This window comes from Dermacentor variabilis, chromosome 5 (genome assembly GCF_050947875.1).
Source record: "Dermacentor variabilis isolate Ectoservices chromosome 5, ASM5094787v1, whole genome shotgun sequence".
In the NCBI taxonomy this organism is placed as follows: domain Eukaryota; kingdom Metazoa; phylum Arthropoda; class Arachnida; order Ixodida; family Ixodidae; genus Dermacentor; species Dermacentor variabilis.
Genome location: NC_134572.1, coordinates 115,212,774 through 115,224,987, shown reverse-complemented (window position 1 = coordinate 115,224,987; position 12,214 = coordinate 115,212,774). Strand labels below are relative to the sequence as shown.

General features: G+C 46.4%; 1 protein-coding gene across 1 annotated transcript in view; it reads right to left on the bottom strand.

Annotated features, from left to right (window-relative positions):
• LOC142583073 (disintegrin and metalloproteinase domain-containing protein 10-like) overlaps nt 1–12,214 on the bottom strand; it is a 179,318-nt gene that overhangs the window by 38,958 nt on the left and 128,146 nt on the right. The window contains exons 3-5 of the mRNA XM_075693361.1: nt 7,577–7,709; nt 6,670–6,791; nt 4,231–4,571 (exon numbers count right to left, since the gene is read on the bottom strand). Of these exons, the coding sequence (XP_075549476.1) occupies nt 4,231–4,571; nt 6,670–6,791; nt 7,577–7,709 (596 nt within the window). The remainder of the gene's footprint in view (nt 1–4,230; nt 4,572–6,669; nt 6,792–7,576; nt 7,710–12,214) is intronic.

The following is a 12,214-nucleotide window of genomic DNA, read 5'->3' as shown; positions in this document are numbered from 1 at the left end:
ATCGATGCTTCTTATGCTGCTGGAAAGAGGGAGAGAGAGAGAGAGAGACAATGGAAGAAGGAAAGCAGGGAGGTTAACCAGACTGATTCCGGTTTGCTACCCTACACGCGGGGAGGGTAATGGGGAGTGAAAGAGAGAGAGAGAAGAGATGAGTATATACGGCACTTTCACATGCACTAAGTTAGGTGTAGGATGTCTATAGACGGGCACTCAAGTCTCTCTGTTTCCTTCCGGTAGTGAAGAAGCGCTCGAACTGCTTTCTGGGCTAATGAACTGTGAGGCCAGGCTCCCAACATCTTTGATTCTGTAAATGGCCTGCCATCCAGTCTATTCAAGGCACACTAAAGCTGGTACGAGGAAAGCTGCAGAGATCAATAAGCTGACGGTCGGGGGAAGGCTCTTGGCTATCGTAACTGTGAAGGGAATGGAGGATGAAGGTATCCAGAGCCATAATTTATATTTCAAACTCTAAGCAGAAATTATCGCGTGCGTTAAAAGCAAGCTGCCCCTTTTTTAACCACGTCAGTGAAACGCGTGTGTGAGCAGTCTTGCCGTTGACTTCATCCGATGCTGCAAATACTGACCCAGACTAGAACAAATAAACGACAGGGCGCTTGTTTTTCGCGATGACCTGTTGCGCAGTATACATTTCTCTACGGAATTTACTGTAGTACTCTCGCAAGCTTCATTCTGTGATGTAACGTAGCAGGCAAATGTTATTTATAGAAAAGCCCTTGCCCATTGGCATATGTCACAGCAACGGGTTAATGTTGTACTCATCGCGACATCGTCTATTGCTTTAGGATTCCGCTCCTTTTTATTGGAACACCGGCAGTAGTTCAAACGATGCTGTTCCGAGGTACGGTGACGCCTTTTTTTCCCTCTCTCTTATTCGCTATACCTCTGTTGCCGTCGGCAAAAATGGCTATCGAAATCAGGTGACTTAGTTTTGTTTTGTTTTGCTGATGTGCGACGTTATATTTAATATATGAGAATGAACGAACACTTTTGCATTTTTATTGGTGGCGACTGCCCTATTTCTCTTTGTGTTTAGCATGCAGTCCCAAGAAGAAACTGCTTTTTTTTAAAGAAAGCCATCATTTCGTGCTGGTTGGTTCAATAAACAAGGGAATGACCTGCAAGGACGTTATCGAGCAAGGAAGTTACTACAAGCGAATTTTTTAGGGCATAATTTATTATTATTATTATTATTATTATTATTATTATTATTATTATTATTATTATTATTATTATTATTATTATTATTATTATCTGAGTGGTGCCAATTAAAAGGGCTCACTCTAAATTCATCTAAAACCAGAATCTAGTCATATTCGCGTAAAACGAATAATATTGTCTCCCTTTACTATATGGGTCATGCAGCGCTGACCAAGGGGGCTTATTCAAATTAGCGATCTCGGTGTGCTTTTTTATCGCGCGTTAAGCTTCTGCGCCTATTCTAAGTGCGTTGTATCACCAGGCCTGCACACGCCCGATTCCGTTTGCTGACTTACAAGAGAATGCCGTAGCCCCCTTCCTGAAAATATTCCCATCCGTAGGCCTTTCATTACTAGAATACGACTCAGTGACGTGCGAAGGCAGAACCGACTAAAATAGCATACTAATTGAGCGTGTGAAGAGAAAAAAGTTCACGAGTGTATACAGATATCGTTTTATGACCTTGACCACGAACAGCTTTTAAAGTTTCAATAATTTACCCTACGCTTCCATTACTTAGCTACAGACATAGTCGTACCAACGTCCTCTTTTTAAACAACATCATTCATTGAATTATTACATGTTCGAATCTACTAACTTCTGTCTCACTGCTGATTCCGCAGAAGACTAGCAGGGAACCAAGGCCCTTCCAGGTTCCTGCCTCTTTTAGTAGACATTCAGAGCATGCGGAATCTATGCAGCTGTTATTTTCTCCATCTTCATATCTTCCGAAACTTGATGTCTTGTTTCTGCTCCCAGCTTCGCCCTTTCGATGAGCCTTCTTACTAGCTGCACTGCTCTCCCGTCTTCTCATAGTTTCTCTTTCCTTCCGTACATGTGCTCCGTCTCTCAAGTATGTGCTACTGCTGTATGTTTGCTCATTATGTTACTGTTTATACAGTTCTTTATATTTTTTTCTTCTAATTAGTTCATGCCATAACTTTTGGTCGTAGTTCCACATTTCTACTTCTTTTTCCGTTTTTGATTCTCTACGAGCTAGCAGTAGATCTCAGTGTTGTTCCTAGGAATTGATTGATTGATTGATTGATTGATTGATTTATTGATTGATTGATTGATTGATTGATTGATTGATTGATTGATTGATTGATTGATTGATTGATTGATTGATTGATTGATTGATTGATTGATTGATTGATCGATCGATCGATCGATCGTGGTGCTTGTAGGTGGCGCCTGCTACTCTTCTCTTAATTGACGAATGTGCGCGAAACGACCGAAAAATCTCAAACAAGAAATAGAGGACGAATATTGTGGCAGCAGTCCAAAAGCTTAAATATACACAACAACATAAACACACAGAAAAGAAATGTTCCTTGGCAGTTCATAAAATACAAATGCTATTGCGGAAGTACAAATGACGTCCCTCATTGGTGCCGCGTTCCAAACACAGTAGCTAGCACACGCCCAAGAGCGATGGGAGCACAGTAACAAGAGGCAGAACGAAACATGAATACATGCTAATCCTGAAAGAGAACATTGAATAGGTGTTTACTAAAGGACGTGCTCACCGCTAAGAAAAAAAGAAACACAGACGGAAACGACAAGGATACCGCCCGTGTCGTCTTTCATTCATCCTTTCTGCGTTTCCTCTTCTCAGCGGTAAACATTTCTACGGTAAGGTTAACGTCGAGGACCTACACAGTCTTCCTTCTTTATTCAAGAAAGCCAAGCCAGGCGTATTCATAGGGTCAAGAGGTCTGCGCGAGATTTAGCTGGCATATGCCCCCTTCAACTATGCCTGGTATTCATCACAGAGTTCTTTCTTTTTTCACTTATTACTTGTGCATCCTACGCAGAGATGTATACACTTAAACTTAACCACAAAATATTTTATATGTGGATCTGAAAGCTCAGCAAGCATGCGGAACTTAATCACCGGCGTTAGTCAAAAGACTACAGATTAAAAAAGATTTTTTATGCGTGGGCTCAATACCACTTTCAGTTTCAGCTTTCAGTTTTTATTTCTTTCATAAGTGGTACACAGGCTCACATAAGTATACAGAAGGAACTCCCAGAGCATATAGCTGAAAGGGGACCTCCTTTCAGAAAATATATAGATTTGATCGTTCGATGTGCATTTATTTAAAGATAAATATAGGCATGACATTTCACGAAATGCAAAGTCGAGGTCGCATACTGCAAAAGAAAAATATTGTTCACGAAGCGAAATTATCGCGATGTTTAAGGGCTTCTGCGAAAATCGCGAAATTGAATCGTCACTAATTAAGTCTTATACGCTATGCATGGTGATACAAACTGTAAAACAAGTGCGCTGTGTGTTAAGCAACTCTGAATGAGTACGGAAAGTTTCTTTTCGTATTCGTTTTCTCTCGTATATCGCATCGCTCACCCCTGCGCCGGTACACGGTAGACAACCGCATATAGTGTCTGGTTAAGCTCCCTGTCTTTCCTATGCCTTTTTTTCTCTTTATTTCCCTCTCTCGTGAGGGGAATGGATGCTCTGTGCACAATCACTTCGACAGGACTGTATTTCGCAGCGTCGACAACGATAGTGTCATACTTTCTTCTTTCCCAGCTACAAATTTATTTCACCGTTCGTACCGATATTGCGCCCCCCCCCCCTTTCCCTGCACGGGATTGCCAACCGAAAATGTACGCTGATGAACCTTCCAGTCTTCTCTTATCTATCATATCTCTGTGGACAATCGAGCTTGTAGCGGAATGCAGTAGTAGTTCGAAACCGTTTTCAACACATACGTGAGCCGTGTCTTTCTTTCTTTATTTTTCTTTATTGAGGGGGGGGGGGGAGGGGGGGACGTGGGGCGATCTTTCATTTTCACATTCTCTCAAGTAAAACTCTTGCTTGGCTAGTTGGTTCGTGTTTGAATGAGTAAAGAGCAAGGCGCAACAGACCAGGACTGAAGAAGAACACAAATGACAGGACCTGTCGTTTGTGCTCTTCTTCAGTCCTGGTCTATTGCGCCTTGCTCTTTACCCACTCGCATTAATTGTGGCTGCTTGTAGGCTTACCTCTCCGTCTGCGCTGTCGCTACGCCGCCGTCTCTTCCTTCGGCGTGCTCCGCTCTGCCTCACTTCCTCGAGGAAGCCGGACGCCCACGGCGCCCTTCCCAGGACGTCGCTCGCCGTGGGGCTGCCTTCGCACGGAGAGTGCTTGAGCGTGTGGCAGTACGACTGGTTCTCGGGAAAGTGGACGTCCGAACCCTTGTACATGACGGAGTGAAAGTCCGTCGGCGCCTCTATATAGCGGCTGGCCGGCTCGATGAAGAACTCTTCGCCGCTCCGCACTGCGATGACGCCGTCGAAGAGCCCCTCGCTCGTGATGAGACCCTCGACCGACGACTCTTCGTCCTCTGCGGTCGATGACGTAAAGTTCGTGAGCGCGTAAAGTATAAACGTGACACCAAGAGAGAGAGTGAGAGAGAGAGAAATCAAGGACAGGAAAGGCAGAGATGTCAACAATGCGAGCACCCGGCTTGCTGCCCTACACTGGGTATGGAGGAGAGGGGAATAGAAATGGGAAAAGAGGGAGAGAGTTAGCACTGAGTGCGCGTGGAAGGATGCACAGGGACACCAAAGTTTCTTTCTTTCGCCCTATGTGCGTACTTGGGCATGCGTGAGCGCGCGTTTGTGTGTGGGGGAGGGAGGAGCATGTGTGTGTGGGCATGTGTTTGTTGGCTTGTGCGTTCGCGCGTGTGTGCGCGCTATTAGCACGAATTGAAACGCGAACAATAAATAATTGATCAAAACGCTGGTTGCGCGTAAATTATTGAAGGTGTAACGTGTAATCGCTCTGTAGGCGGTGTCTATAGCATGGAGCATTCCAAAGTACAGATTTCAGAGCCTGGAATTATAGGCCACTGTTGGAAATGTAGGGGAACACATAACGATGCATTGGAGTAGTTTCGGCATTTCTCGCGTTTGAATTTATGCTGGCAGTAAGTCGGAGAGCTCTGCGTGGGAATCGGCTTTCCTGAGTAGCTCGACAACAGCCGACGGGCTCTGAATAGGCGTTAGCGAGATATGTTATTTCGTATGTATCTTGGGTTCATCCCGGTAAAATGTGCGTGCGACACATATCCGCACTTCCTCCCACGAACGATTTCATCCGAACAGAAGAGAAAGTGTTGGGATGTTAATGCGCCATGTCTGCAGTAGATACTTGTCACGAAAACTAAAACAATAATATTGGCAGATATACGTCTAGCGTTGCCTCGAGCGCTTTATCTTGGCGTCACCACGTGAAAAATTAATACTTGGTTCCTATTAGAACCGAACAAAATGAAAGTGGTGCAGCACACGGTCATGACATTGACACGTGTACTTTTTATCTTTCTCCCGTGACTGCTGTTCACCGGCTAACAACTGTTAAACGTTATCACTCGGCACAGCACGAGCCGGTATGTATAGGAAGTTTCTCGAGTGTTAGTTATGGTACTATCCGTTGTCTGTTGTCCCCGAACCTTATGTTACCACTGTATGTGCGACGCGAATTTTGTAGTAGTTTCTGGAAGACACGCGGGCACCAGCGATTGCGCTGGAAGCTTCGTCGAGTCATGCATGAAAATTCGAGGCGTTTGACCCGCAAGTCAGTTTTTCGACGATCGCCGACTTCGCTGGTGGCCGTCGTTGTGCTTTAGCGTTACTTGTTTTGCTGGGCAACAAGTTCGCCCAATAAAGAGTTAAATTTGTAACTCATAGTTTTGACACTGCATCGTTCTTCCCCGTCACGACAACGTGACCATTTAAGGTGATCTACGGGTATATTTGACGTCAGCCACTTTTAAGGCGCTCAGGGGTATACCCATAGTTTGGGGGCGGGAAGAAAGTGCTGCTAGTCGCCCGAAGTATATGTAGCTTAATGAACAAATAACACGAACACGAGGTGTTAATGACTATACTCGTGGACAACTCTTCGAGGAATGAGGCAAAAGCAACAGTGGCGGAGCTTCATCTGCGCATGTGTAACAGTGCCAAACAGTCCAGCAGTGTTTAAAGCGCTTTCACTTTCGGTTTCTTGCGTCGGTGATTGCATCGGCGTTTATCTCCAACAGCTGACCGTTTCGCATTAGCCAAAGAGCGCAGCAGCAAAGCGATATGCAAAATTTATATTTACCACTGAATGGCACATTTCATGTTTTATTTTAATACGCAAGTACTTCCTTGTTGTGTTCATATGTCCTGCTCATCAATCTAAACAAACGAGAATGAGACTGCGGAACTGTTTTCACGAGCGCTGTTACCGCATTCACTTCGACTCCATAGCTTTAACTTAATCGCCACAGAAAGTTGTCCGCGAGTGTAACTATAGAACAAGCTTGCAGAAAGGTGTCTAATCTTTTCCCATTGTTACATATAGCCCCTGGCGCCCAGTCGTGTTGGTTGTCCTTTCCATCAGCAAGGTACAAGGCGAGAAGGACGCGGAAATGTATTTGACTTCCGCGTGCTCACCTTCGATGTATCCCTTGAGGACGTTGGAGGTGTCGTATGAGATGGGCCCTCGGCTGGACGACTCGAAGGTGACGTCGGGGCTGAACACACTAGTGTCCCGCTTCATCCGCAGCCTGAACAGCCTGCAGCAACGTTTACACAAACTGAGTTGGCCTCTATAAATATTGGCATGTAGCGACAAGAGTATTGCTGTGATCCAGAAGCACAGCCCGCGCCGATGCACTTGCGAAGACGCATGAAAACTTTCTTTTTTGAAAGAAGGTCTTCTTGGGGGGGGGGGGGGGTGAGGGGGGAGGGATGACTTCAGATGGTGTCGGCGTATGTCGGATCCTGGCTATCGTGTAACCAGTTCCAGAAGAAAAAGGAAACGGTCGGTTACGTGAGTTGTAGATGTCGTATGAGAATGAAAATGATGTCAAATGATTCCTCAACATGCCGAGAATGCGTAGCAATAGTCAGCGACTAAGAATAAAGAAAGAACATAGAAAACCGCCAAACAGGCTGTTTATGAACATGTTGTATATATTTTCTCAAGCGTAACTTACGGCCTTAGATGAACTTAGCAATTCGCATAACTGATCTTGAATATTGGAGAGTGTATTGTCTTGCTCAAGACCGCTGCGTACTGTATGCCATTACTCTCATTGGTCTGCGAAGTGTCAATTAAAAAAAAAACACTTCGGTGCAAGTAATATGCTACGCACTCTATACATACATTACAAAACAGCTGCGCCATGTATACATATATATCCACGCGCAGTTACGTTCTTGGCTGGAATAAGTATGGACTGGCTGCCCAAAGGACCCAAAATTTAAAGGAAGGTAACAGTGCGGTAAAAATGTTTGAGGAGAATAGAATAAGATGTTCTCCTTTCGTCAGGTATTATTTTGATTATGCATCGCTTACCGATTGTGTGCGGCGAACTCCAGGCGGATGTCCAGCTTGGGTGACCGTTTGCTTCGGTGGTGCTGGTCCCGGAAGGAGTGATGGTTAAAAAATAAGGGCTCGAAATGCCGAATGTGCTCGCTTAGCACCACGCCTGTTTTGAGGAGGGCGGGTTGGGAGCAAATAGAAAAGGGCGGGGGAAACTCGTTACACAAACACTCTAAGAGGGCACGAAAATACACGGCACATTGAGATCGCATACTCTGCAGGACTCGCATGTGTTTGCAAAAAACACCCTGTTGCATTCTGGTTAGTTGTTTTAAGCTTGACGTGATTCTTCTCTTACATTCCTGCCGCGGGGTCACTTTCGGTTACTCTTGAGTCGACGCGAATCAAGCGCTGTAAGGTGATCGATTTCGAGCACGTTTGAATGGTTGACACTGCTCCTTGCGATCGCGAGCTCTCGAAGAGGCTCGAAAAGTTTAATACAGAACGAGTTCACTTAGACTTTTCGAAAACGCCCGTGTCACGCAGGTATTAGAAAAACCATCACTAACTATTCTAGTAGTCATACTTAAGCGTCCATGGCCGCTGAGCTTACAGCAAGAAATAGAGAAATGGAGGTAAGCAGAAAAAAGACGCAAAGCGTGTACACGCTCCTGAGGTACCACGTGACGTCCTCAAAGTCTGACATTGTCTATACGCCTGAACTACCCGTAGACGTACCACAGGAGCGGGAGCAGCGCAGATCGAAAAATCTCTGTAAATTATACCGTTGCTCTCCCCACTATTTTGTTTGCTTTGTTTTGTCTAGGAGCTCCGAGTCCATCTCTCCTTTTCTCGGCCTACTTTTCTTCTGCTGCTGCCTTTTTTTTTTCTTCGGCTTCCTAATTACAGTTACCGTGAGAAGAACAACAGCCGTCGTAATTTTACCGCTCCTGGGGGCTGCTATGCACTTTTTCCTTACATAATAGGAACAGCGAATAACAACAAGGCAGCTCACGTGCACATGAGCAGCAAAGTATCACCTCAAGAAACTACGTTCTTGCAGCTTTCAGCTGCTTTCAGCTGTTTCGCCTGCTTTTATTTCATTTCTTTCATTCTTTTTTTTTTCTTGTAGTCTCACAAGCGAGAGATGACGCAAGACCTGCAACTCGTGCCCGGTGTGCTACAGCACCGACAGATGCGCCCATGTCCCACCCTGCCATCGCGTATATGTCGAAACTTTCCCGAACAGTGGCCATAACCATCGTTCACACTAACGAGAAGAGCACACATTGGTTGCGACGGTTGCGACAGCCGTGCTAAGATTGACAAGGCGCCGAATGTAATGCTGAGGGAGGAAAGCAGGGAGGGTAAGAGACCAACTTTGCTCTGCTAGAAGCCGACGAAAGGGCAAAAAAAAGAGAAACAGAAGGCACTACAGGGTTAGTTGCGCCGATCGCAATTCCTACGATCGCGCCTAGAACTGCCAGACATGTCAACAAGGAGAGGTGGGCCTCACCACACACCGGCACGTCGGAATGGCCAGTCATATAACTGCCACTGTTTTAATGCGCTCACATATATGGACCACTTTAGCGTTCTCTGTGGCACGCTGCAGTGCTGAAGACACTGGGGGCATCAATAGCAGTACCTAGATGCGAGAACTCCGTTGCGAAATTCGGACGTATCGTCCGAGGCAAAGTGTCGTAAGTTGACAAATCGATGCTGCGACACAATGCGCGACAAAATGAAACTTTGTTTTGCGCATGGCTGCTTTCCTACGGTTACTGGAAGTTTACAAAAGAAAGGGAGGGGACTAAATAAATAGCTGAGGCCACAAGGATCGGAAGTGTTGCCGATTTTGTTGATTTTGCTGATTGCGCCTCTTTCGTGCACTTTCTCGTGTATCTTTTTGATTTCGCGTCTTGCGCCCAGCAAGTGCTGAGTTCAGCTCGGTGCTGTAAGTGGTTGAGGAAGGCGAAGGCGGAATTGATTAAAGAAAGTGATTTTACGTCCCAAAATTGCAGTCTTGCTGCGCACAAATCACTCAGTTTTGTTTTCTTGTTTTTTTTGTGCTCACTGGTAGCATGATAGTCATCAGGCTGGCGATTTCCTAAAGTTCGTTAAGCGTGACGGTTTTGTGTGTGCGTTTTTTTTTTTACGTGCGGTCCGCGGCTGCAATCCACGGGTGACATGGTTGCAACACCGCCTCTTGACAGGCGCTGTATTCGCGACTGATCCTGATCGATCGTTTGTGGCCTCCGACGCGACGCCTCATTGGAGGTACGAATATTCATTCCCTCTGTCAGCTAATCAGCGCCAGCCGTAAGCGATAATCCAGAAATTGTACGATCCCGAACACTGGCAAACACTGAATGCAAGCATCCAACTGGAAGCAACTGGTACCCGCCGTAGTTGCTTAGCGACTATGCTGTTGAGTGCTATGCACGAGGTCACGGGATCAAATCCTGGCCACGACGGCCGCATTTCTATGGGGGCGAAATGCAAGAGCACCCGTGGTGCTTAGATTTAGGTGCACGTTAAAAAACCCCAGGTGGGGCAACTTAATCCGCAGTCCGCCACTGCGGCGTGCCTCATAATCAGATAGTTGTTTCGGCTCGTAAAACCCCATAGTTATTTAAGCAACTGGTGGTTGCTTAAACGGCCAGTTCGTTATGCCGGTGACGTGAGTGACTGCTTCGACCCCAGCATGGTCCCGATTGAGTCATCTGATGGCTCCTCTACTGACGATATGGGCTCGGACAGCGATTTTACCGTGGTGTCAAGCCGGCGTCTGAAGAGAAAGATACGAAGAACATCACCGACCAGTCGCCAGGCGACGAAAAAGGCAAGTGGCAAGCAGTCATACACTATTGCATACGTACCAACCACGACAACAGACAACCTCAACACACTGAGCAGGCAGAGCCTGTCGGAATATTTTGAACGAACTGCCCATAGTCAAGCAGAAGAAATACGAATAAACGCTCGAAAGAACATCCTCTCGGTGAAAGTCAGTACACCGATAGTACTGGAGACACTGAAAAACGTCACTCAATTGGGAAGCATCCCTGTTCGCGCATTCCCCTCATACGGCAAGGAAGCAACGACAGGCGTCATCTACGACGTAGACGTTGACATTACAGACACCGACCTGGCGAAACTACTATCATCGTCGGCTCCTGTGCTCAGCTTTCACCGTTTTGGACGGTCCCGATGTGTGAAATTAGTGTTCCAGTCGCAAACTTTGCCAACACACGTCAAGGTTGGATATGTGAGGCATCCGGTACGTCCTTACGTGCCGAGGCTTTTACAATGCCACAAGTGTATGAAACTTGGGCATGTCAGCGCAGTTTGCAAGGGTGCAGTAACATGCAAACGATGTGGTGGACCTCACAGAGACAGCAATTGCAACGTTGCTGCGAAGTGTCCAAATTGTTCTGGTGCTCACGACGCAACGTCTAAAAAGTGCCCAAAGATCAGGAAGGAAATGCGTATTCTGAAGAAAATGGGTAGAGATCATTCCACGCACAGAGAAGCGGCAAGGGCTATCCGCCACCGCAGACGCCGTTCACGACACCGACATCAACGGTATCGCAGCCCTCCTCGCGTAGGAGGAACGACAGCTCAAGTGCAGCATCCATCCCCTCCTCGTCTCACGTATGAAGAAGCACGTGCCTCAAAGCCTTTGTATGCTGCGAAAGTACAAGGCGGCTCATCATCGGCCCCAAACACATCGGAGACTCAGTGGCCCTCGTTACCATTAAGGCCTGCGGAAACGCCCTTATGCACCGCTCCTACACGCACTGAAGAAAATGAAAAGATGGATGACATTGACGTCACGAGTATGTTGAAAAATTTTATGGGCTCCATGCGTAGGATTCTGTCCGGCCTAAATACCCCGGCTACCAAGGCTACCATGCAGCTACTTGAAGTGTTGGAACCACTGCTAGTGGTTCTTCACTAAGCAAGTATGGCGATGATGTTTGAAGAACGGACGCGTCAATCGCTTGTTATGCAATGGAATGCTCGAGGTCTACGGGGTCGTTTGTCTTGTTTCCGACAGCGAGTATTTAAGTGCCAATTTCCAGTTATTGTTATCTGTGAACCTAATATGGATTCTTCTTTCCGTATTTCTGGATATGTCCAGATGTGGTCTCGTAACGACCAAACCTCGAGCAAAGCGTTAGTTTGTATACGTCACGATCTGGTGTATTTCAGACATGACGTCCCACCGCATACCACTAATGATCACATATGTCTTACCATAAAACACAGATGTCGCACGGTTACAGTGATTGGAGGATACATCCACCCAAGAGCAAGGATCGATTGCTCGCACCTGATGTCTCTGCTGCAAGCATCGCAAGGTCCTCATATTGTCATTGGAGACTTTAACGCGCACCAACCCCTGTGGGGTAGCACTTCGATGAATTCTAGTGGCAAATGTTTGGTCGACTTCATGTGTAGTCAGGGACTAAATGTGCTCAATGACGGGTCTCCTACGTTTATTCGTGGCGCGTCCTACGGCAGTTGTCTAGACCTAACGTTTGTGGCAAGGAGCCTTCTGTCTTCAGCATGCTGGTCAACGGATCTAGAGACTCATGGTAGTGACCACCTCCCCACTTACGTTCACTTTAGCTGATTTCACCGTTCAGCCTCACGTTGCATTCG